The 23,770-nt window shown below is 45.1% G+C and overlaps 1 protein-coding gene across 1 annotated transcript in view; it reads right to left on the bottom strand.

Annotated features, from left to right (window-relative positions):
- Positions 1-23,770, bottom strand: part of LOC146206876 (structural maintenance of chromosomes protein 3-like) — an 87,706-nt gene that overhangs the window by 18,104 nt on the left and 45,832 nt on the right. Inside the window, exons 6-9 of the mRNA XM_084575864.1 lie at positions 23,314-23,457; positions 8,397-8,561; positions 7,802-7,849; positions 4,567-4,744 (exon numbers count right to left, since the gene is read on the bottom strand). Coding sequence (XP_084431990.1) covers positions 4,567-4,744; positions 7,802-7,849; positions 8,397-8,561; positions 23,314-23,457 — 535 coding nt within the window. The remainder of the gene's footprint in view (positions 1-4,566; positions 4,745-7,801; positions 7,850-8,396; positions 8,562-23,313; positions 23,458-23,770) is intronic.

Consider the following 23,770-nt stretch of genomic DNA (forward strand, 5'->3'; position numbering starts at 1 on the left):
GCTCCGTACCGACGTTTTGCAGGCATGCCACGACGAGCTTTCTGCCGGACATCTCGGTTTTTCGCGCACCTTGGCACGAGTACGACAAAAGCACTACTGGCCTAAGCTTGCCACTATGGTTCGGCGCTATGTTAGGACGTGCCGTGATTGCCAACGTCGGAAGATACCACCTGTCAAGCCGGCCGGCCTGCTGCAGCCTATTGTTCCTCCGCGAGTACCTTTTCACCAAGTCGGTATGGACTTGCTCGGGCCATTTCCTACGTCGTCATTGGGCAACAGGTACATTATAGTCGCAACAAATTATCTAACCCGCTATTGTGAGACGAAAGCTCTTCCCAGCGGCACGTCTACTGATATTGCGAACTTTTTCATCTTTAATCTAGTCCTTCGTCACGGTGCCCCTGCGATCGTTTTAACTGACAGAGGCACGGCATTTACTTCAGCTCTAACCCAGGAAGTGATGCGGCTCAGTGGCACTTGTCATCGCAGAACAACAGCTTACCACCCTCAGACGAATGGCCTTACTGAGCGACTCAATAAGACCATCGCCGATATGCTTTCTATGTACGTCGACGAAGATCATAAGAACTGGGACCAGATACTACCGTATGCAACATTTGCTTATAACACCGCAGTCCAGGAAACGACCCGCTTTACACCGTTTCGTTTGGTGTACGGTCACGAAGCTGTCACCATGCTGGACGCAATGCTACTGCCATATGCTGCCCACCCCTCGATTGCCGGTGCCGACCAATTCGTCCAGCATGTCGAGGCCGCTCGCCAGCTGGCTAGACTGAGAGTCCGGACACAACAAGTTAAAGATGCTCGACGGTATAACCTTCGTCAAGGGAGGTAATTTACAACCCTGGCGATCAGGTTCGGGTGTGGACACCTGTTCGCCAGCGGGGTCGCTCCGAGAAGCTTCTGCGCCGCTACTTCGGCCCGTACGAAGTACAACGCAAACTCAGCGACGTCACTTACGAAATGATCCCGCAAGGAACTGTTCGCTCAACCCAACGGCAAGCACAATCGGAAGTCGTACATGTCGCCAGGATGAAGCCCTTCTACTCCCGCTAGGTCAAGCTACATGTGTTTTTTTTCTTTGCTTCCTTTAACTACTTGATGTGAACGCGCATCCTCGCCGACTATGGTTATCCTCGACCTCGCCACTCGGCATCGGGACGATGCCTTTCCCACCGGGAGGGGCAATGCCGCAATGTTATCTTACTGGCGTCGCCATGTGGCGAGCTCGGGAGACGGGCACGCGCTCGTCTTCTTCGCTCTCGGTGCTCGCCCGCCAGTCGGTTCCGTGCCTCATCTTGCCGGTACTTTTACTTAGTTGTAAGTAAACTTGCTGAACCAGTTTCACTGGCTTCTGTGACAATATCGAGATTTGACTGTATATCAGTTGTTGGTGATGACATGGTCCTGAAGATCATGTATGAAAATTAAATGCCTACGTACTGAACACGTCTTGTTGCTTAATGAAAGAACCCTGTAAAATACCTTCCCCCTTTCTCTTATCGTCTCTTCATGCCATACTTTCAGTTGCAATATTTTTTTGTTCACATCTTGTGGAAGTAGCTCGTAAGCATGAGGGCAACGTGGCTATGAATACAACTGAGTTTGATTACCTTCTGCTGTTTCTGTCTTTTAAAAGACAATAGATGGCAAATGCGTGCAGCAGTCAAGCACTGCAATACTTCACACGCCGCGCCTCCAGTTCTTGCCACCGTTGCCTCGTACTTCATGCTGCGCAGTGCTGCAAATGTTCGATAGTCTTTTCCCTTCCCTATTTCTCACTGCCCTTTTACTACTCATTTTCTGAACGGACCGATCCGACTTCTTTCTACGATTGTAGACAGCTTCACTTTCTTTTTTTTCCTATACGCTGCATGCTTTCCCTTCATGGCTCCAAGGCCTACATTAATTTTGCTGCTCCTAAGCGCTGCTAAGCCTGGTGGTAAAGCATCCCTATATAACACATATATATATATTTTTTTCGAAAGGATAAAGTTTCGTTTCTCAATCCTAGATATCGCATAGGTGGTGATGTCATTTCTAGGTAAGTCGTCGCTGCTGCCATCTGGATGCACTTTACTATAACCTATTTTTACCAAAAATGTCTACTATATAGGTGGAAAAATGTAGTCGTCTATGGAAGAGTTTACAATGTATATGCGGGTTCTACTGCATTCTCCATTAAATTAAAACCTCAATAATTCAAAATCTAAGACAACTTCATAACTTCTAATGTAAACTTGACTGGATAAACCAAAGCAGTGCTCTGCACCATCCCAGTTAATGTGCGGAATTTGGGTGTTATACTAGGAATATCCAACCCCGATTTTGTTGCCAAGAAGTGGCGGTCTTTCAGAGCTCACACCTGTAGAAGAGAGGATGTGCTTCATTGCAGTGTGGTAGGGGATACCTGTTAAATGATGCGACAGGTGCAAAATGCTGCAACAGTGCATGCCACCTGGAATATGTGATGGCTATTAGCAAATTTTTCAAATTAACTAATTTTTTAAGAATCCCTAGCAAATTTCCTATGTTTTCAATGTAGAACTATTTCAGAATTACGTATTTAAAAATAGTGTATACTTCAGAACAACGTATGTATTTTAGTTTTTCTTCTATAATTTACAAACATCAGTACTACGAATTTGGCTAAAATTAACAGTTCTGCAGCTCGCAACTTTCGCGTTAAAAAGAAACTGCCGTTTCTGTGTGCATGGCCTGTGGGCTGTAGCTATCATCATCAGCATATCTAAAGCCAGCTCCAAGTGCCACCACAAAGCTGAGCTTTATTATGCAGTAGCCGGCAGTAGCCGCCTGTCTCTATTGTTTTTTTCTTCCTGTTTATGTGTCGTTTGCCGGTCGGTCGTTAGCGCCAATCGCGCGTGCAATTTTTTTAATTTTCTTTTTTGTCGCAGATTATCTTATTGCGAAGTTTGTGCGAGATCTGATGATGATCGCAGCCAGCAAAGTGCCAAGAAGAACGCAGCTGCTTTCACTGAAAGAAATCGACGCTGTGAAGCCTCTACAGACAGCTAGCATTGCCCCATCGTCAGCCACGATCATTTAGAAAGACCGAGACAAGATTTTCAAGCTTCAGGGAGCACAGAAGATGAGGTTATATCGAACTCAGATGTTTTCTTCCAGATGGAGAAAGTTTGTAATTTCACCGCTCGGTGCAATCACACACCCGATGAGGTTTTGCGCAAAGTGGAAGGTGTATGTGCTGTAGTGGTGTAATGTAGTGCACGGTCGTGTTTGCTGCACGCGGCAGAAGAATATAATTGATTTCTTCAAATAATTCTGCTTTGGAGTTATTCCAGTATTTTCATTGGAGGTTGTGCTTGTCTCTACATGTGCTTACTGCCACGGTACATGATTTTCATACCTAGGTTTGACCACTGGCTTATAGTCGCAGATTTTGTATTACAACATTTCAAAATGAATGATTTTTTGCGGTCCCACAGGATTCGTTATATCAATATTTGACTGTATTCAAAATGCCCAAAAAGAGCTACGAATATTTAGGACTTAATCACTGATGGTTTCTTAATCACAAAAATGTAAAAAGTGGGAGATTCATTAAGAAAATTATCCAGTAACTGATCCGAGCAAATTTTTATAAATCCGAAAATCCTAAGAACCACAGGACATCAAGTGGCAGACAGTATATGACCTGTTCCGGTCAGGGCTCCAGGGAACAAAAAAGAATGTTAATATGTGAGCATGTCAGTTCCACTGAAGATAAATTCCAAGACGTTTACGTGGCTCGTTCACACAGGTATCCACAAGAGCAAACTTAAGATCATTTCCAGAGCACGTGTGCCAGAATTTGAAACTACAGGACCATCTGCATTTCGCTCTGTCTCTAGTTAGTCGGTTTGAAAGAGCACTGAACAAGGGTAGAGGGGGGCGAAGCCTCAATTCACTAGTCGAGCCAACGTTTTGACAAGTGAGCTTGTCTTCATCTGGGAAGCGCGATCATCACTGCCAGATGTTTAAATGCGCTTCTGCTTCTGAAGATGAAAAGCTAGGGAGGGGGTAGGTCAAGGAGTGAAAAAATGTTTCTTCGGTATGTATTTCTCAGCCTGGAACAAGTGATCCCGTGGCCTTAAAAAGAAAACGAAAGGCAGTAGCAGCAGGAAAAACTACAATGCGGGCTGGATTTTTAGCGCCTAAAGCAGGTTCCGTGCAGACACACCTTTCTTGAATGGGGACGGGCATTCCAAAGGGTCCTAATAAAGAATACATCTGCAGGGGAACAGTTCTCAAAAGCTTTCTGCAAGGACGGCAGAAGGACAAAGAAACAGAATATTAACAGGTCACTGGACCACACCCGCCACATCCTGAAAAAAAAAAGGGTTCAAAAGGGCTGACCAAAGTAGAAAGTGGTAAAGACTTAGTCCAGTACCGGTGACGCAAACCTGCAAGGGTGTTGTTTTTTTCCTTGCCATGCTAGGCTAATTTGAAAGCCGTTATATTTGCAGACATTGTATTCATGAGGTTTTACTGTAAGTAATCAGTCTCAAGAGGAAGCAACCCACTTGCCTGCGACTGCCTTGCGGTGCTGCGAGTCCAGTGCCTGGTCAATCTCATCAAAGAGGTAGAAAGGAGCCGGATCACATTTCTGTATAGCGAAGATGAGTGCCAAGGCTACGAGCGACTTCTGGCCGCCTGACAGTTGCTGCATCTCCTTCATCTCGCTTGACTTCCCCACAAAAGACACCTGCGTGCAGTCACATTTTGCAGCAGTTCATGATGCGAGTTGACTTACCACTAAAACATTTAACCTTTCGAGCACCTGCACTCAAATTTTTAACACTGAATTCGGTCAGAAAATGCGATAAAATCGGTTTTCAAAACATCACGGCAGCCACAAAATGCCCCCCGAAAAGAGGAAATGTGTTGCTAACATGACTAGCCTTATGGAACTTTTCATTATGTTCTTGGGGCACAATTTTAACAAGTCTTACACCATTGAATTCAGGAAGAACTGAACTGTGAAGCTATGGTATTTTTATGTTGCTAAATTGAACATACCAAATTTTGGGGACAGTAATGTCAGCTAATGATACTTTAAAATTATGGGGCATCAGCATAATTGGACATTTTTATATGATGATGCACCTCAATGACAATATAAATAGCATAGCTCCACATGGCAGGTCTTTGGCTACAGCTAGATTTTAATTGTAACCGAATAATATTGAGAGAAAGTGTCTTAATGACCAGTAAGAAATTACATAATTAGGCATCAGTTGTTTCTGAAGTATGATAACTAATTGAGATATAGTGAAAGAAATTATTTTTGAAAGCAGTAGGAAGAAATACATATACACACCACATCCGCATTTCATTCCAATATTTCTAATAATAAAAAAATTTGTTTTAAGACCAGTGTCTCCCCTTAATATGCTTCGAAGCTTACAAAAAATATTAGAAAATAATTAAAAAAATTCGAACATGCTTCAGCACATGGCTAATGATGGCAGGTTTTGCTTGCACTGAGCAACAGAGATCCAGAGCACTAGTACTAAAAACAAAATCAAAAATGCCCAAATTATGCCAGATGGTCATTTTTGTCGAGACGTGCTGCCGATCGTCATGTTCCTTGTTCAGCTGTGGCTCAATCAACTTCAATGGAATGGCATTTTGGCCATACCGCTGTGCCGAAAAGAGGCTCAGTTGATAATAGCGCAGGAACTCGTTGCATTGCTCAAGGTTACAACTGAAGTCTCTTTGAATGAAAATACTCGCAAACGTAAAATCTCCATGCCATGGCTACTCACACTTTCATATGATGTCAAATTGCTGCAGTAGGAGGGTGCTAGCTTCCTTTCACACATTCCCACTCAGTACTTAGTTGACGCTGCTTCAGCACAGAATGACCATGAGGCATGACATGGAGTAACAGGGCACCTTCACTCCGCATTTATGGTTTCTGTGCTGTTATAAGTGATCTAACTAAAATTTCCAACAATCCTCAGGGAAGCAACACGAGTGGTAAGCGATCACAATTATGCTTTCTTCCAGGGTGTCGAACCGGAACTGAACCGAAAACCGGAACCGAGCCTGAATTTTTTGCCTGGAACCAGAACCGAACCCAAATTTATGCCGCCATATTGGAACTGAACCTGAGCCGGAACAAAAGGGTAGAACCGTTCCGAACTGGTTTGCGGTACAGTTCCGACCCACTTTTGTTGGCAAATTAATTTCATTACGTTTTTACGTTTTCTTTTATTGTTGCTTGTAAAGTGCTATTCTCGCTTATTTCCAAAACGCCACTGCACACCGCAAACATACTGAAAATTCATCCCTTGCAAAAAGATGACAAACTATGAAACAGTGGGGTTGAGAGTAAAGAAGTTTCATGATCGAGTAGTCCATTTACTAAAACGCCTCACTGATATATTACGAAGTGCCGTCCGCTGTGGCTTCGATGCGATCGAAATAATTTAGGCCTAGAGACAATTAGGAAGAAGCAGACAGCCCAAGTGCCGCCATCCTTCGCAATTATGGGCACCGTTGCTGTAAGCTTATGGCATCCGGTGCACGCTGTAAGCCTTGTGAGCTTATCGCCTCCTTTCATGATGCGGCTAGGGCCCGACTTGGGCCTGACAACCAGCAGCGTAAACTGCGCTGCTAAGACGGGACGGCCGGGGTATTGGATGCCTCAATGTAGTGTGCGCGCCCTATACACTACCCTACTGCGCCGTCGGGCGGCATTATATACATTGCGTATTTTATGCGTTGCTTTTGAGACGTGTTTGTGTACAATGTGTACGCTGTTAGAGCGGGTCAGCTCATGCGTCGACGTGCACCTGAATCCCGCGCACAGATGCTGCTATTCCTGAAATTAAAAGCGCTAACAGAGATAGACAAAAAGCTCAGTTTGCGGTAAACTCGGTAAGCGGCATGACTGCTGTTTGGCCAACATGACCGCGGCTTCGTGTAACTGCAGTTGACACTGCTCATGCACAGAACATGCAGCAGACGGCGCGGCATCGGCCTAAGTCGTCACCAACTGCGCCGGTTGCCAGATCAGCAAGCTGTTCACAAAGAAACGAAAATACTAGTTTTAAAAATATCTGCAGCTCTGATGCAGCTGAAACTTTGAGGTTTAGTTGTTTGGCACACCAGGAACAAGATGCAATGCACAGTTTATATTTCAAAATTGGTGTCTTGACCCCTTTGAGGCTTTTCTGGCAACTCAAATAAAAAGCTAGCTGTTCAAGTAAATTAAAAGCACAAGAAGGCTTTAGTGCTGCCAAATATTCTATTCTGCTAAATATCTGATTCTGTTTACTGTTCGGCAGAGTAACACACACACCGTGTACCACTGCTCATAGGTAGCAACTGCTATTTTCTTAAGTTGTATCCTACTATATTTGAAATTGTCAGGAAATTTTTCAAAACAACTAAAAACATGCTATTTGATTCACAACCAATTTTTATAAATACATATCTGATTTGCACCCAATACTGCCCCCATTTAATTAAATTGTCAAACGTTCTCTGCTGGATGCTATAGTAGTAGAACACTAATATGTCTCCCTTTTTTGTTTTGTTTTCACGTAACATTTTATGCCGTCCAAAAAAACTAACAAGGTTGAATTTGAAGGACTAAACATGGCAATTGTTGCTCGAACTTGTGTTTCTGACATGCATTACTGACCACCACTGCCGCCGTCACACATCTATGACCACATACATTTCCTTCCCTCATAAATCAATTGAAGGTGTCATTAGAATCACTATTAAGAATATCCAAAGGTTGACTCACCCTGATTCCTACACCAGAAAAGTGGTCTACAGATGGAGTCTGACCCTCCTAGAATAGAACACAACCACCACAACTTCATTTCAGTTTTATTGGTTAATGAATTGTAAAAATCTTTGATAAAATGTACCCATAATGCATTTCTTCTTTAAAGCAGCATCACTCACATCTGTTATACACAAAGTACTCTGCTTTGCATGCATTAGAATGTGCGGCTGCAGTCTGGACAATTTACACAGGCTCCACATCAGCATGACTGCGAAGGTGTTGAACACTTTCTGAACACTATATTAGATAAATTACCTCTGACATAAAACCACAAGATATGCTCTGAAGAAACAGAATTTACTCCTCCAGTAGGTGCATTCATACTGCACTGCTGAATGTAGCAATTCTGCAACTAGTTCTTCGAGAATCTTTTGCCAGGAACTTGAGCAATGTACTTTAACTGATGATGCATAAACAGCGCAACAGCTATGATATATTGCACAACCGGTATTAATGAGGTGAATGCCTTGTCATAGGAGTACTGGCTCAAAACTGGCCCAACATATCGGAAAAAACAGGCATCAACTGGCCAAATCAACAACTAAATCACCTGAGCAGTGGTATCGTCATTGTCGGTCTTCATCATAAGAGTGGCATGCCCCTGGGGTACGAGCTTCTTGAAGACTTCGCTAAAGAACTTGGACACCTGCTTGAAGGTGAGCTGGATAGCTTCATACTTGCGCATTTCCAGTGCATTCATCAGCTCCTGGATCGACTGCACCAACATACAAAAAAAAAACGAGCTTAAATTTCAATCAATAAAGAAAACTGGTTTTGTTTATAGCATCAAAAGGCAACAATGGCTACGAAGGACACCGTAGTGAAGGGGGCCCTTAAAGTGCATCACACAGTACATAGACGGCTTGTGCTTCGCCTCCATCAGAATTTGGCTGCCCAGACTGATCCCACATCCTCGGAATCAATACTGAAAATTGGCAGACCACTTAAAAAAAAAAAAAAAAACATTGCCCATTTCATCAACACCAGAGAGTTAATGCGACGAAGTGCTCTAAGAACCTTACAAGAACCTTATTAAAAATTAGGCATGTGCGAATAATCGATCATTTCGAATATTCCGTCAAACAGTAAAGTATTAAATTTGATCTGAATTTTTTTCTGGAGCACCTGTCATGAGAAAATAATGCAGTGTCACAATGGCACTGCAGTGTGCATAGAGTACACTCTAAGTGCGAACACAGTTCAGCGCATCTGGCCGCGTATCGAAGCAAAGTGGCGCACAGGGGCCTGGAGGCGGTGCTTCACGTCGTCTGTCACCGAGGCAGCATAATATATAAGCAACAAAGAAAACATTGGCCTGGGTTGTTTTAAAATTGTTAGCGTGTCATAGACAACAAACAATGTGAATGAATCGAGATTTCACAAATCATCCGAGAATCACTCCCTAGGACAGAACAGCCGCTTAGTTCGAAACTTATTTGCAGAAGCTTATCACCCTTGCCTGCGTATAACAGACCGTCGTTGGGCGATAACGCCATCTCAGAGCGTTTGGCCACTGTCAGCACATAGTTGGATGCTATTTTGAATAAAGAAAGTATGGTGCGCTTTGGCACTGTACCAGACGACACGAAGCACCACCTCCAGGCCCCTGTGCCACTTTGTTTCAATGCGCGGCAGTGCCGGATGCACTGACGCTCCGCGGAGCGCAGCCACACTGAGCCGTGTTCGTACTTAGAGTGTACCACTGGGTACATATAGGTAGCATTCACTAGTAATTAACACTGTGGTTCACGGACGCGTCGCAATGCCTCATGGGAAGCAGTTGCTTCCGTTCCGCCATTGCTTAGACCCAAACGCTGCCCAGCGGCTGCTTTGGACATCTGCAGCATCGACAGTGATTTGTAATCTGCATTACGGCGGCGGTTTTTTGTCATGATTATGGTAATTTGTGCTGTGTGCAGTTGCAACAACAGGTCGGACCGAAGGTCTGGTGCCAGTGAAGAAAATGCGAAAAAAAAAAAAAAAAAATGCTTTTTCTACGTGCCCAATGACATTCGCGGGCAATGCAGCTGGACGCTCGAGCTGCAAGAGAAGCACCGTGTGCAATAGTTTAGACGCTTCCGCCAAAGCGATATCAATGTAAAAGCGATGCATTACAAGGTGTGCAGCATTTTTTGTCCGGTAAGCATCTCCAACTCCACTATGAACATGAACTATGAGCAGGAAACTAACGTTTTGCACCGTTAACGTTTGGGTTGTTCTAAGAAGGAAAAATTCATGCACATTTTTCCACTGTCAGCGCTTACTGCAACGCCGTATGGTTGCACGCTCCTCTGCCTACTGCCGTCTTTCAGTTGGCGCTTCAAATGCAGTCTTTTTGTGCTGATTAAAATTAGTGTGTATGGCTGTATGGCTTTACAGGGATGTCTCTAGTTGACTCTCGGCTCTTTCCGATACAGCGCGACAACGTACGGTTTCGAATACCTCTGTTTACTGCCTTGAGCCGGCTCTCCAATTGTAGCTGTTTTATGATCATGGCCCAACAGAAAAGTTTTTAGTTGTGCGAAAGGGCGCTTCTTTTGCAACTAAAATCGAGGGCGATACATTGTTGGAAAATGCTGATCAATGACCTCACGTTGTTGCACAGCATATCCGTGGTTCATGGTTGTAATTGTGATCTTACCAATTTCCAGGCAAGCCATCTTACTTAATGGATGAAGCAAATCCAGACTGGGCACCGAGCCTTCTCCTGAGATAATACACAAAGCCGACGGCTTTCGCAGATAAGAGGTATGCTCCTACACAATGCATCATGTCTGAAAACTGCATAGAAAGCATCCAACAAAACTTTGTCGTGTGCATAGTGACCTTAAACTAAACTTTTCTGTATAAGTTGTCTCATGACCTCAGATGTGCCATGGATTAGTTAGTCTTGTTTTTCAGCAGCTGTGAAATATGAAGCAGCAGACTTTCTTCAAGAGCTAGTTGTGCTGTTTCGATTAGCAAAGAGTGGTTTTTGCCTACTCTTTCTGTATTTATAGTATATCTTATAGTATATAGTATAGTATATCTTTTATAGTTATGTGATGTTAGGAAGATAGTGAGAGACCGGAAAGCGTGGCGTGACATGGTCCATAGGGTCACAAAGAGTCGGACACGACTGAACGACTGAACTGATATCTTTTATAGTAGTCAACTCCATAAACACTGCTTAAAGCAGTGTAAAAGTGGTCATTACATCACAAAGGCCTGACTTCTTTCAGGCACAGACGCCGTGTAAACAGAGCCACTGCCACAAAGCAGTGCTAGCTCCTCTCAACTTGGAGCGAGAGGTGAACTATGCTAAAATACAGACTCGAGGCATCAGATTGAAAAGTAAAAAACATTTTATTGAATCCCAGGAGTTGGTCTTGAACAGCCACAGCCACTTTTTCCTCTCCTCTAACCTACAGGTGGCACTGGCAAGCATGACCTCAACACACAGTCTACCGAGCCACGCGTGGCCGACACCACAGTGACCAGTCATTTAGGCAAGTGTTTAATGTGTATCTGCCGTGAATATTGTCCCTTTAAATGCAATACACCCTCTGTATGTATCACAATACTAAGCCCTTCACATTTGTGCTTAATTATTGACACATTAATGAGAATACTTTTAACCACAGATGAAGAGCCCTCGTTATCAGCACCTACGAGAAGCCACGTTGGTCAGACGTAATTTTAGAGGCCTCACACACACTCTAGTTACTGGTCCCCCTACCAGCACTCCAATCAAGTATAATGGCATTCATGAGTTACATACTGCAGCCTTGCAAAAGGTTATCAGAAACAGAACACATCAGAAATGCCTATGAAACATGAGGATCTCAAGTTGAATGTACATCAAATTGCCACATTTCATTTCAGGCTCAACTGGCAATGAAACTACAATTCCTGCTTCAAGTTTACTTGTTTATGCGGAAGTGACCACTGGCTCTTTTAGCATCATTCACTTCGCTTCAAAAGGCGTTTGCGATATCCCGGGTTCCAATGGTAAAGTATAAACGAGGCCTGCACAGCTGGGCGAGCGCTGCCACGCTGCCCCCCCCTTCTCCATTTTTTTTAAGTTCGCGGTGAACCCGACGATGGCGTGAAACGTAGAGGCGCGCTAACAAACGCTTTTTCTTTTAGCTTTTTTTTTTATTCTCACTGCCAAAAGAGGGGGGTGGGCATTATGTAAGAGTCACGAGCAAGAGCGCAGCGACTGTAAGCCATCGCGATGGCTTCTCCACATGTCACATGTGTAAGGTGGCGAAGCATCTAGAAAAAAAAAAAAAAAAAGAACAAAAAAAAAAAAAAAAACACGGAGGCGATCCCGGCTTGTCAGTCCTTCACGAATAAGATCTGTTCCTAATTCTCTTTAAGGGGTCATGACAGTTAACAACTGAGCATAAACTGATTAATGTATTTAACTCCTTACACGTTAAATTGTCCGTGCAGTAGATAGTTTTAAAATTAATTTTTATTATTAATATCGAAATCAGCTTTCTGGTCTGGCAACCAGGTCACCTTGATAGCGACACTTCGATAGCGACGCAAACTCGGAATACGGGCCCGGTAATTCGCTGAAGTAGCTCAAGTGCCCCCTATGCATCTTGCTGTCACAATGCGATCAGCGGAACGTCTCCATGTCGTCTGCTATTCGCGGTGCCGGCTGCACTCCTGCATGCACGTCGTGGACGGTGGTCACTGAATTTTTTTTTCTTCAGCAAAAATATTTTATCCACATATTCTCTTTTCTTTGAGAAGTCTTCACTATAATATGCGACCTTCGAGATCCTCGGACTTGTTTTGGGCTTCGTCTAGATTGCCGAGGAGGCCGAAATCGACGGGCTCATGCTGTATAATTTAGGCATGCAGTCAGAAGCGTATTGTTCTTACGTTATGAGAGTTAGCTTGTTTTAGCAACAAGCGCTCTCACTTATAAAAAGGCACCTGTCCAATGTTTCCTTCGGCCGTGTACATATGTGCGGCGAGAGTGGGGAGGGGATAGCGTTATGTTCCTGGTTGTTGAGCTATTGCCGTCGCTCTTTGGATCCAAAAACTAAGAATAAATATCAAACAAGCATACCTTGACGCGAGAGCATACCTTGCGACATTAAAGGAGTAGCCAAAACTTTCGAATGAATCGCTACCTCGTGACTTGCTGCTGTTATATGCGCGTATTAGACTCAACTATTTTCAGCTGGTGAAGCATTTTTGCAAAACTATGTTCAGTCTGGCCACGGCCAGCGCAAGAAAGCATGTGCCGCTGCTGCCGCTTCAAACATCACAAAACCCAATGCGATTCGATTGCTCTTCAGTGCATACCCGTACAGAAGAAGAGCTTCCCTGTCGCCGCCATCTCCTTCTCGCCTCCCCCTCAGCTGCGTGCGTGATTGCGACAGACTGCTGAGCCTCACCTTCCGTTTTTCTAGTGCTTCTCCGCCAAATGACTCTCGGATTACGACTACGCCCCCAGCGTGTTTGTTTACACAGCTTTTGCAATGACTGGATGTATGCTGCTGATTCGGAAGGACAGCAGGCCCTCGTGATATCTTTTTGCACAATGTATCTTCCCATCGTCCTGAACACGCTTGCCCAATAACGTATCATGCTGTCTTTGGAATGATATACAGCACATTAAAAAACATGAAGAAAAAAGTGATCAATAATTTATAAGTGAATTTATTCGCTCAGGCAGTCTTGCAACAAATCTTATGCAAGCCTGACTGGAACACGAAAGGAAGCAATTACATCATGTATCATGCAACCTCAACTCGTCTACGAAATCCAAGCTGTCATTCGACATTTGAAACCGAAACTGTAAATAAAAAAAAAGAAAAAAAAAAAAAAAAAATAGCTGGTGTAGGTGAATTCCACGTTGTGACTCATGAACACCATTGCAGGGTTCGTACAGATTTAAAACGGGCAAATTCAAGGATATTCAATGAATTTCAAGGCCCAGTTCGAGTATTTTCAAGGACTCAACACAATGCTACACGCAACAGTTTTCAATATCAGGTACATACCAATTATACTGAACAAAACTGAAAAAGGAACATCTCAAGAAACAGCTTGTATTGCACTAAGCCAACACTGTACTAAGGCAACATAATAAAGCCAGTATTTCACTAAGCCAACATAATTAACCCTTCGAGGGTCGAATTGTTTTGAAAAAAAGCTTCCCCACATGGTCAAATTACTTTATTGCGGATTTTGAAAGTTCAATATGAGTAAAGTCAAGGAAAAGTTGTAGAAAACTATTAGGAACCGTATTTTGGAGTCAACATTGCTCCAGAGTGCAAACTCAGGAGCCTCAGGAAACCACAAGGAGGGCAGGAATACCTTGTGAGCCTGGATGATAAACAAGCTAACAGCAGCCCCAATAAAGATGAAAATTTGTTTCTGTGGCCCCTGCGCCCGGAGTGGCCATAAAGATAAAAATCAAGTTTTGCGCGCCTACATTGCGACCACGGGGGGGTCACAGGTTTTCTACGGCAACATGGCGGTTCACACTAAACTCTCGCTTCACAGTGGCCTGGCCGTGGCTGAGCACAAGCAAAAGATTGACAACTTTCCGGAGTTCCCCATATGATGAATTAAGCTTCATCAGCTCAGGCAAGAACTCGTCCAACCTGTTTACATTCTTCTCAAGCATTCGCAGGTTATGCATCTCTTCCTGCACGAACTCAGTGTACTCCCCAAGTACAGTGTCTCTTTAGTGCTCAGACATTCTGCCTGCTGTAATGAGGGCATCCAACACTCTTCTGAAGCCGGCCAGGCACTAATCTGGTTTATACAAATTTGTCGTGGGTCCAGAGAGGACGAAATCCTAACGATTGAGAATCTCAGTGGGCTTCTCTCAAGCACCTTCTTTGTCATACTGATCAAGAAGTGTTTGCATTCCATGCGGAACTGGAACACATCTTTCTGGCTTGCTTTAGTTTTCCTGACCGTCTGTTCAGCGGCATGGCCTACATCCACCTTTTCAAGCGGAGTGTGGTTCTCAGTGTTTTCAATGTCCACCGTCAGCAGACCAGTGACTTCTTTTGCTGAAGACAAGAATGAGCACTTCAGAAACTTCGTCAGTAGCTTCCTGACTACTGTTTCCAAGTCCCTTGCAAGAAAGAACACCATGGGCTGATCCGTTTGGTACTCATGCAGTGAGGAATGGCTTGATGGTCATGGCCACACCTAGTGCAAATTGAAGCTTTGCTAACAGTAAGACATCACTGGCAAACTCGCACAAGCTGTGAAATGATCCGCATTTTGGGAGGCTTACTTCCTTCTTCCTTGCAGCTGCAATAAACTTCTTGATAAAACACCACAAGAGCAAGGCTCTCTCTATTACAGGGACATTCTCCAACCACCAGTGTGCAACAAAGTTCAGGGGAAAAGTCTCCTGACCGGTAACAGCTGAGAAGTCTTCCCTCCTTGCAGGAGAACCATGCAAAAGCGCGCTCAGGCAGGACAGCAGGCAGTCAACTTCCCACTTACTTGCTGTAACACCAGCCCTGTAGGCATTGTGCATGGTGTGGAGGCCACAGGTCCCAATGTACAGACATTGGACTTGGTATGCTTGATGCAGGTGTTCTTGGAAATTCGAGTAACTTAAGGACTAACTTGGGACCATCCATAGAAATCTGAAGAATTTTCTCAAGAGGGAAAGGCTCGAACGCACTCAGCATCTTTCCCTGCATGTCCTCGGATGTCGAGTGCCCCATAAACAACCACGTATAGTACCTTGTTGCCACCTTGCGAGGCGAATTCCAAACCTGGATGTGAACGTCCATTTGTTTCCGCTGGAGACAGTCGTTCGTGAACTCGTCGAAGAGTACCACATAGTAATCACTATCTTTTATCTCCCTCTGCAAAGCAGATAAAAAGAAGGGCCTCAGATCATGGCACGTCACATAGGCACATTTTTTTCTCTCCAAGAAAATGCTTTGGCCACATCACCGTCCGGGAACATATGCTGGAATAGCTGGCCTGCTTCCAATGATGACCGATAGGAGAAATGCGATGTGACAACAACAACAGGTCTCTTCGATTTGCCTGCACCAGCTGCACTAGTTCAAGTAGTGCAGCACCGCCGTCCTTGTTTTGCCAGTGCCGCGCACGCCGTCTGCACTTCTCTCCTCGTTTTGTCAAGGTGCAGGGCTAGTTCTGCACGAGTTCTCGCTCACTCTGCACTCGCCTCCAGAAGAGGTGCAGAAAAAAGTGCAGCATGGCGTACGCTCCGCTTGGCCAAGAGCAGACGACGCTGCGCATCGTTCTGCATAGCATTTGTAAAGTCCGTCTCCTTCAGAACCCGGCCGGTTCGCTGCTAACAGATACAAGGTAGTTGGGCTGCATGCTGGTGATTGGCATTTTGTTGATGGAGGAGCGGTATTATATAGTTGTGGCCACATATGTAGTGGTACGTGGCCGCGATTCGGCACCTTCGCGCGCGTTGTCCTATGTAGTATTTTTTTTTTTTTAATCGCGTTGTGACCTCGGAAGACGGGTGGATGCGAACAGAAATCAGTTGCGATCGATCGAGTTTCTGTCGTGCCAAGTGTGTGTGCCACAAGACAGCTTGCGCAGCGACTATGCGACATCAAACTTGTCGCCCACGGAGCACATAGAATGTCTGAGAGCGCAATGAGGTACAAACATACGTGCGTCAGCTAGTGCTTTTGGACAGAAGTTCGTGGAAACCAATCAAGCATCTTGTTAGGCAGTATTAATTATTTAAACTAGTACTCGTGGCAACTGCTTACAACGTTAATTCTCTCGTACCCAGGCGCATGAATGGCACCTTCGCAGACCGTCCGATATAACGATCGTGCGCAGTCGCACATATTTGGTCAATTGGTGTCACTGTTAGTCGTCGTCACTTTCCGATCGAGCGCTGTAGGCCTACGGCAGCTGGCTTCGAAACTGGACGTGATGTTACAGCACGCGATGCATGATGCGCGCGCACGCATCTGCTAGGTTGCAGAGTTCTACACTTGCGTACTCGTTTTGGCAACTGCCGCCGCACGCCAGTGTCGGAACTGGCACTGCACGCTCACGTGACCACCTGGCACCGCTGCAGCACTTTTCAGAACTAGTGCAGCCAGTGCAAGCCAAATCGAAGAGACCTAACCTTCAAAGTACACAGAATCTGCGTTCATCACAAGCTCGTGCGCCTTGCAAGCATCATCTAGCTTTCCCGATTGCGAAGGAGGCAGGACCGCTGACTGTTGGCTCGTACTTGGAACAAAATACTTTCGCACCGAGCTGTTGGCTGCAATCTTCATGACACCAGCATGCTTAGCACTCTTCATATGGCTCTTTAACGCTGAGTCACCCATGGTGGTGATATCGAAGGTCTTGCTGCAAGGCCTGCATCTTGCGTGGTGCTCACTCGTCATATCTGGTGCAATCCAGTCTTTGTAAGCGTCGTTGTGAAGCCACGCGCCTTGAAATTCACATTTCCCAGGCATTTGCTTTGCAGTCGGGTGCTTCAGCCGCAACAAGTCGGGTGCAGAACCGACGTAAAAATGCAATGCCGCCAACCACCATAACAAAGCATCAAAATCGGATTGGATTGAATAGGCTCAAGTTGGCTTCAGAGCAGAGTGGCTAGAATGTGGCTAACCGTCGCCCAACTATTTTTTACGCCTGAAACACAATACTGAAACTAGACATTGAAAATACAAATATTTTAACCGCGTGTTTTTGTGATAAATAACCATTTGCATGCAGTACGCTAGGAATCCAAGGATTTTCAAAGGCCTTGAAAACGAAATTTTCAAATTCAAGGGTTTTCAAGGACCTGTGCACACCCTGCCATTGTCTCACACTCTCTTCCAAAGAAACAAGTACATATTTAAAATTTCGGTGTCTCTACTCTTTTTAATAGCAACAGGTTCAGCAATCAAACATTTTTTTTTTCTTTTCCTTTCTTTTTTTCTGCAAAATTCAGACATTTTCCTACGTTAGATTCAATGTCTCATGGCAACCTGCATGTAAGCTTCTTTAAAAGAAAAAGTGACATTTTCAAAACCTGAGCCATGCCCCATTTTACACCTAAGCCCTTTTCTCAGGCTTTTCATCCCAGAAGAACCGAGCACCCATGGAAAACACTCTGGGTATTGAACCTAGCAGAGGTACCACAAAGCCGGAAAGGGTTACAAATGGGCCCTTCTTGTACCCCAGAAACCCCACTAAGGGTAGTAGCAAGTATGAACAACTGTAACAGTGTGGCAGGAGAACAAAGGAACACAAAGCCTCATCATCATCATCAGCCTGATTATACCCACTGCAGGGCGAAGGCCTCTCCCATATTTCTCCACTTACCGTAAAAACCCGCGTATAATACGAACCCGAATATAATACGAGGTGAAATTCTGGAGACGCGAAATGGAAAAAAAAAGTTTTTACCGCATATAATACGAGAGAGAAAAAACAAGACATTTATTGAAATAGGACCTCACACTTCAATCACTTTCATCTTCAGCAGCGCTTTCCTCGGAAATTTCTTTGTCGGACAAATCATCCCACAGGTACTCATCTTCTGTGCCATCGAGGGCGTTTGAGATGCCGCACTTCTTAAACGAACGGCGCACAAGCTCCTCTGGGATGCTTGCCCACGCGTCCACAATCCATTTGCACAGCGTGGCTGGCGATGCTCGCTTCAGCCGCCCGGCCGGCGTCACTGCAGGCTCACCTGACCGCATCCATTCCGCGTAGCATCGCTTGACTGCGTCCTTGAAGGGTTTGTTAACACAAACGTCGAGAGGCTGAAGTTGTGAGGTCATCCCAGCCGGAATCACAACAAGTTCTGTGCGGCAGTCGCTTAGCAGCCTCTTCACCGAGTCGGCCAAATGGCAACGAAACGCGTCCAGCACGAGGATGGATGGGAAGGACAACAGCGCACCGGGCCGTTTGCACCACACTGACTTCACCCAGTCGAGGACGAGATCCTCGTTCATCCAACCTTTTTCGTGGCATCTCACGATGACATTCTTCGGCAGCTCCTCACCTTTCGGCATTGTCTTGCGCTTGAAGATGACATAGGGCGGGAGCTTGCGGCCGTCTGCCGTGCACGATAGCATGACTGCAACCCGCGTCTTCTCGTTTCCAGTAGACCGGATACAAACTTGTTTAGAGCCCTTCTCATGGACGGTGAGGGGCGATGGCATGTCCAGGTAAACCGGAGTCTGGTCAGCATTGCCTATTTGCCCCAGCTGAAAGTTTTTGGTCTTTCGCAAAGAAATCACGTGGCGCTGAAAAGCCACCAGCAACTCTTCGAAGGATTCGGGCAGCTTTTGTGAAATCGAGGTTCGCCGGCGTAGCGAGAATCCAGCACGGCACATATAGCGATGTATCTTGCTTTGAAGGCGGAGCTCGGAATTCCCTTTTCCCTTGCAAGCTCCCTAGCTTTTGCCTGCATAAGCTCTACGCTCACAGCTAGATGCGATGCTCGCTGTTCTCGTACGAACTCCGTCAGAGCGAGTTCAATTTCCGGGAATGCGCCATTCTTTGGCCCGCGAAAGCTTCTTCGCATTCCCTTGCACGCGAAAAGGGCTTCTTTCTGTCGTCGCCATCCGCGAATGCTTCCCTCGGTGACGCCAAACTGCCTCCCGGCCGCACTGTTGCCGATGTTTTCAGCAACTAAAATCACCTTTCTCTTAAAAGCAGCCGAGTACTGTTTCCGAGACCCTGGCATCTTGCTCGTTCACTTAAAGAAAAAAGCGTGCACTTTTTCGCGAACCGTGGTTTGCACGAGAGCACATGCGCTGATGCTGTGCGCACTCGACGACTCAACAACGAAGAGACGACACCTCGACGTCGTGGCCACTGCGGGGTGCGGCCACGTTAGGGCAACGAAGCCAAGCCGTAGCCGCACATCGATAACAAAGCCAAGCCGTAGCCACGCGGCAACAACGAAACCAGAACTTCTCGCAAAACTTTGACATTTTGGTTGGGATCCGCAAATAATACGAGGCGGAAATTTGGAACGCTGAAAGTTGGAAAAAAACCTCGTATTATACGCGGGTTTTTACGGTAACCCGGTTCCGAGCTAGCTGCATCCACTTGACCCCTGTGAACTTCTTAATCTCATCCGCCCACCTAACTTTCTGCCGCCCCCTGCTACGCTTTCCTTCCCTTGGAACCCAGTTTGTTACCCTCAGCGACCATCGGTTAACCTCTCTTCGCACTACATGTCCTGCCCATGTCCATTTCTTCTTCTTAATTTCCACTAGAATGTCGGTAACTTGAGTTATTTCTCTGACCCACTCTGCACGCTTTCTATCTCTTAATGCTACCCCTACCATTTTTCGTTCCATAGCCCTCTGGGTTGTCCACAACTTAAGTGGAACTCTCTTGGTCAGCCTCCACGTTTCAGCCCCATAGGTGAGTACAGGCACGATGCAACTGTTGTATACTTTCCTCTTGAGCAATACCGGTAAGCTGCTAGTCATAATCTGCGAGTGCTTGCCAAATGCGCTCCATCCCGATCTTATTCTTCTTGTTATTTCCTTTTCATGGTCCGGATCTGCGGTTACTACCTGTCCTAAGTAGACATATTGGCCTACTACTTCCAGTATTTCGCTACCTAATGTAAACTGCTGTTCCTTCCCGAGGCTGTTGAACATTACCTTAGTCTTCTGCATATTGATTTTCAAGCCTACCTTTCTACTTTTCCTGTCTAGGTCATCAATCATTATTTGCAGTTCATCCCTCGAGTTAGCAAGGCAATGTCATCAGCGAATCACAGACTACTGATGTATTCTCCATCTACCCTTATCCCTAACTGCTCCCATTCCAAGTCTCTAAATACTTCCTCTAAGCAAGCTGTGGAGATCGTGTCTCCTTGTCTAACACCTTTCTTTATGGGAATTTTGTTACTTTCTTTATGCAGAGCTATGGTTGCTGTGCAGTCCCTATATATATCTTCCAGCATTTTCACGTATGGCTCGTCTACCCCCTGATTTCGCAATGCCTGCATCACCGCCGAAGTTTCAACTGCGTCAAATGCTTTTTCGTAATCAATTATGCTATGTATAAGGGCTGGTTATATTCCGAGCATTTTTCTATCACCTGGTTGATGGTATGGATATGATCGATAGTAGAGTACCGTTTCCGAAAACCTGCTTGATCCTTTGCTTGATTGCAGTCTAAGGTTGTCCTGATTCTATTAGCGATAACCTTAATAAATACCTTATACGTAACAGACAGTAAGCTCATTGGTCTGTAATTTTTAAGGTCCTTAGAGTCCCCTTTCTCATGAATGAGGATAATGTTTGCATTCTTCCATGGTTCCGGTACCGTCGATGACACCAGGCACTGCGTATACAGGGTGGCCAGTTTTTGTAGCACGATATCCCCCCCGTTTTTTAACAATCTGTAGTTATCTGATCCTCTCCAGCTGATTTCCCCCTTTTCATAGTTTCTAGTGCTTTCTTGACCTCATCCTTCGTCACTGGTGGAACGTCTGACTGTTTTTCCCTACCGCCAATCTCATTACGGTCCTGACTACTTTGGCTACTGTAGAGATCTGTATAGAACTCCTCGGCTACTTTGACTATCTTGTCCATATTAGTGATGACGTTGCCCGCCTTGTCCCTTATCGCATACATCTGGTTTTTACCTATGCCCAATTTCTTCTTTACCGCTTTAAGGCTTACCTCATTCTTTACAGCATGCTCAATTTTCTCCATGTTATACTTCCTTATATCGGCCACCTTGCGCTTATTGATTATCTTTGATATCTCGGCCAATTCGATCTGGTCTGTTGGATTGGAAGCTTTCATACTCTGGCGTTTCTTAATCAAATTTTTCGTCTCAGACAGCTTACTGGTATCCTCTCTAACTATCCTACCGCCTACTTCTACAGCGCACTCAGTAAAGATATCTCTGAAATTATTGTTCCTTGCCTCTAGGGTAATGTCGCCATCCTCAGTTAGAGCTGAATACCTATTCTGTAGCGAGATCCTGAACACTTCTGCCCTCCCCCTCACCGCTAATTCGTTGATGGGTTTCTTTCTTACTAATCTGTTGCGTTCTTTCTTCAGATTTAGGTTAATTCGGGACCTCACCATCCTGTGGTCACTGCATCGCACTTTCCCGATTACCTCTACATCCTGCACAATGGCGGGGGTTGAACAAATTATGAAGTCGATTTCATTTTTAGTCTCTCCGTTAGGACTTTTCCATTGGCATATATCTTGGATCTTTGTGCGCCCGAGACCCCAATATTGACCATTATTGGGACCAATATATCCCGATATTGGACCAGTGGCGGTCCATTGACGGCGTGTTGCTTGGGTTAAAGGGGCATTGCTGCCAGTGTTGTACGAAGCCAACAAAAAGGCATGGGTCACTCAGCAGAGGTTAGCGCAACTGCCTAACTAGATATACACTGACAACAAGTGCTTAAAAGTGTATATACAGTTCCATGGTGGTGATTGCGGTAATTTTCACGGCTGCGCTGTGGGCGATATGGTAAAACTAATCTAAGCAGGCAGCAGACTTAGCGAGTTGATTTTCATTCGTTAATTAATAAGCCATTTTTGAGAAGAAGCTACGCCACCTGGTGCGTATTTTGAGCCGAAAAAACTTGTTCTGGCTATAACGCAGAACTTAAAAGTAGGGATTTTTGCGGTCCCCGAGACCTGCATTATAAGCAGTCTACAACTAACACTGGCAGGCTCAGTGTCCCCGCCCAATTCCCTGCCTTGTTTGCATTTTTTTCTTCTGTAACCTAACTTCGGAGCTACACGTTTCCATAAAATTGGTTACTACCATGATGTCACAGTAGGCAATTTTACACCAGACAATGATGATCGCGAAAACCCTGGTTCCGAGAACATTTCCTGGTTGCATACGCTGCGCGCCTGCGTGCGGTGCTAGACGCAAAGGCGTGAGCATGGCGCATGCTAGTGCACTGCCGTGTACATACTGGCGTACTGGTTTTAGAACCAGAGGCTTCTGCTTTTGCCAGGACTAATGTGAACTGCTCTTCTCTCGGAGCGTGAAATTTTCCAGGAAGTTGGCACGGGGAGCAAAGCAGCACCAGCACATGAAGGTTTCGTTACCTGGTGTGGGGTGGTGCTGGACGCTCAAACACGAATGCCTCGTGAGGCCACCGCGAAATGTAGTGCAAATAAATACTTTTAGTGATCTTTCCTCGCTCGCATTATGCACAGATGAAAACTTTTTTTTCTTGCTACCTCTACACCTCGTATCATATGCGGGTTCGTATTGCGGTACTTCTCACAGAAAGCATAGTGCAAAACATGCACTAAGCAGAAGCTTTACAGGGGAGGTCTCCTTATTCTGAGGGCAAGCACAGACTCAAAATAGGCACACAATGCCCCACATCTGAAGCTGTCATGAGAAAATCCATCAGAAAAGTCCCCTAGAAACCTACAAGTACGTAAATAAAATAATGCATCAAGCCACCTTTAGTGTCTGACAAAAGGCCCCACACATGCATAGAAAAAGGAACGTACACTGTGTCCACGGTCAAGCTCCTCCTTCCGCTTTGCTAGCTTTTCCTTCTGGTCAGAGAAGTTGATGAACTGGTCCAAAGCCTTTTTGTTTACATGGCTATACTTCTTCAGCTCGTGGTTGCTTTGCTCAAGCTTCTTGAAAAGCTGAAACAGAATAACTCCAAGAGTTAATTTTCCAGTGTTAGACAAACAGAATACAGTCAAATCTTGCTACTACAAACACCATATCAACAAATTTTTCAAATTTATGAATAGTTTGAAAACTCCCCAACAGATTTCCAACATTTTCAAAGCAAAAATATTTCAGAACATTGAATTTGAATATAGCACATATTGCAGAACAACATACATAATTTAGTTTTTCCGCTATAATCAAGGAATATCAGTACAGTAGAACCCTGCAATAACGAAACTGCCCAGAAAATAAATTTTTTTTGTTCTCATGAAATTTTCATTG

This window comes from Amblyomma maculatum, chromosome 1 (genome assembly GCF_055883805.1).
Source record: "Amblyomma maculatum isolate TAMU_Amacu chromosome 1, ASM5588380v1, whole genome shotgun sequence".
Lineage (NCBI taxonomy): Eukaryota > Metazoa > Arthropoda > Arachnida > Ixodida > Ixodidae > Amblyomma > Amblyomma maculatum.